The sequence below is a fragment of the Monoraphidium neglectum genome, assembly GCF_000611645.1.
Source record: "Monoraphidium neglectum strain SAG 48.87 unplaced genomic scaffold scaffold01493, whole genome shotgun sequence".
NCBI classification, from domain to species: domain Eukaryota; kingdom Viridiplantae; phylum Chlorophyta; class Chlorophyceae; order Sphaeropleales; family Selenastraceae; genus Monoraphidium; species Monoraphidium neglectum.
Window position 1 is genome coordinate 13,055 of NW_014012135.1, and position 1,403 is coordinate 14,457.

The 1,403-nt window shown below is 72.6% G+C and overlaps 1 protein-coding gene across 1 annotated transcript in view; it reads left to right on the plus strand.

Moving 5' to 3' along the window:
• Nucleotides 1–974, plus strand: part of MNEG_8071 (Ethylene-responsive transcription factor RAP2-2) — a gene marked incomplete at both ends in the record, with an annotated part of 1,965 nt that extends 991 nt beyond the window's left edge. Inside the window, 2 exons of the mRNA XM_014043458.1 lie at nucleotides 325–823; nucleotides 952–974. Of these exons, the coding sequence (XP_013898912.1) occupies nucleotides 325–823; nucleotides 952–974 (522 nt within the window). The remainder of the gene's footprint in view (nucleotides 1–324; nucleotides 824–951) is intronic.
• Nucleotides 975–1,403: the final 429 nt, after the last annotated feature.

The following is a 1,403-nucleotide window of genomic DNA, read 5'->3' on the forward strand; positions in this document are numbered from 1 at the left end:
GTGTGTGGGTGTGACTGTGTGTGTGTGTGAGTGTGTCCAAGAGAGAGACAGAGAGAGAGAGAGAGGGAGGGAGGGAGGGAGTGCATGCTTGCACGTGTGGGCATGCGTGTGTGGGTGCCCACGTGCGCGAGCATTTGTGTGTGCGCGTGCGCTTGCGCTTGCGCGCATGCCTGCACAAAGGCAGGTCATTAGGTTGTGAATTTGCAGCCCTCACTGCCTTGCAGAGCGTTCACGCACGCCCGTCCCCAAACCCCCTTCCCCCCTTTCCAAACCCCTTCCCTCCACCTCTGCGAACGCCCCAACCCCGCCCGCGTGCGTTCACAGGCGCCCGCCGACCCCCCCGCGCCGCACGCCGCCCGCTCCGCGCGCGCACCACGGCCGCGGGCGGCCGGCGATTACGAGGGCGGAGACGACGACGACGATGACGAGGACTACCTCGGAGACGAGGACGGCCCTACTACCGCCCCCGCCGCGCGCGCCCGCGGCGCCGGCGGCGCCGCCAAGGCGCCCGGCGGGGCCGGCAGCGGCGTTCCTGCGGTGGTGGTGTCGAAAGGGAAGAACAAGACGTATCGTGGCGTGCGGCAGCGGCCGTGGGGCAAGTGGGCGGCGGAGATTCGGGATCCCACGGTCGGCGCGCGGCGGTGGCTGGGGACGTTCGACACGGCGGAGGAAGCTGCGCGCGCGTACGACGCCGCCGCGCGCGCGATCCGCGGGCCGCAGGCGCGTTGCAACTTTGCGCTGCCCCACGACGGCGCGGCGGCGGCGGCGCAGGTTGCGGCGGGGGTGGAGGCGCTGCGGCGGGCGGACGACCGGGGGAGAGACGGTGAGCGGGGCCGCGGGCGGGGCCTGAGGGCCGGACTGCCGTGTTGGTGTTGCTGCAGGCGTGGGCGAAATGGCAGGGGTGGGGCCACGGGCAGGAGGGGCTGCGTTGTAAGAGGGGCTGTGGTGCAGGTCAGCCAAACGTCGAGCCGTGATCAGTCACCCAATGCGCCATCGGGCTGCCCCAGCATCCAGCTGTATCGCGGTGCCTGCCCCCTGCCGCCGCCCCTCCTCCCTGCCCTCACCCCCGCCTCGCCCCCGCCCTCGCCCCCAGTCTCGCTGCCCCGCCACGGCCGCGTGACTAAGACCTCCAGCCGCCACAAGCTCCACCGCCGCCCGCCCGCGCCGCACCCCGCCCTGGGCGCGCACTCGCCGCCGGGGCCAGGGGAGGGCGCGGGCGGCGCCAGCGGGCACCTGGGGGTGGCTCACGTAGACCACTCGATGGGCGGGTCGTTTGATGAGTCGCACCTCATCCAGCGTCCGCCGCGGCCGGGGCTGGCGCACTCTGAGATTATGGGGGCTGTCGCGGTGGCGGACGCGCTGGCGGGACACCTGCAGGTGTGTGTGCGCGTGTGTGCTTGTGT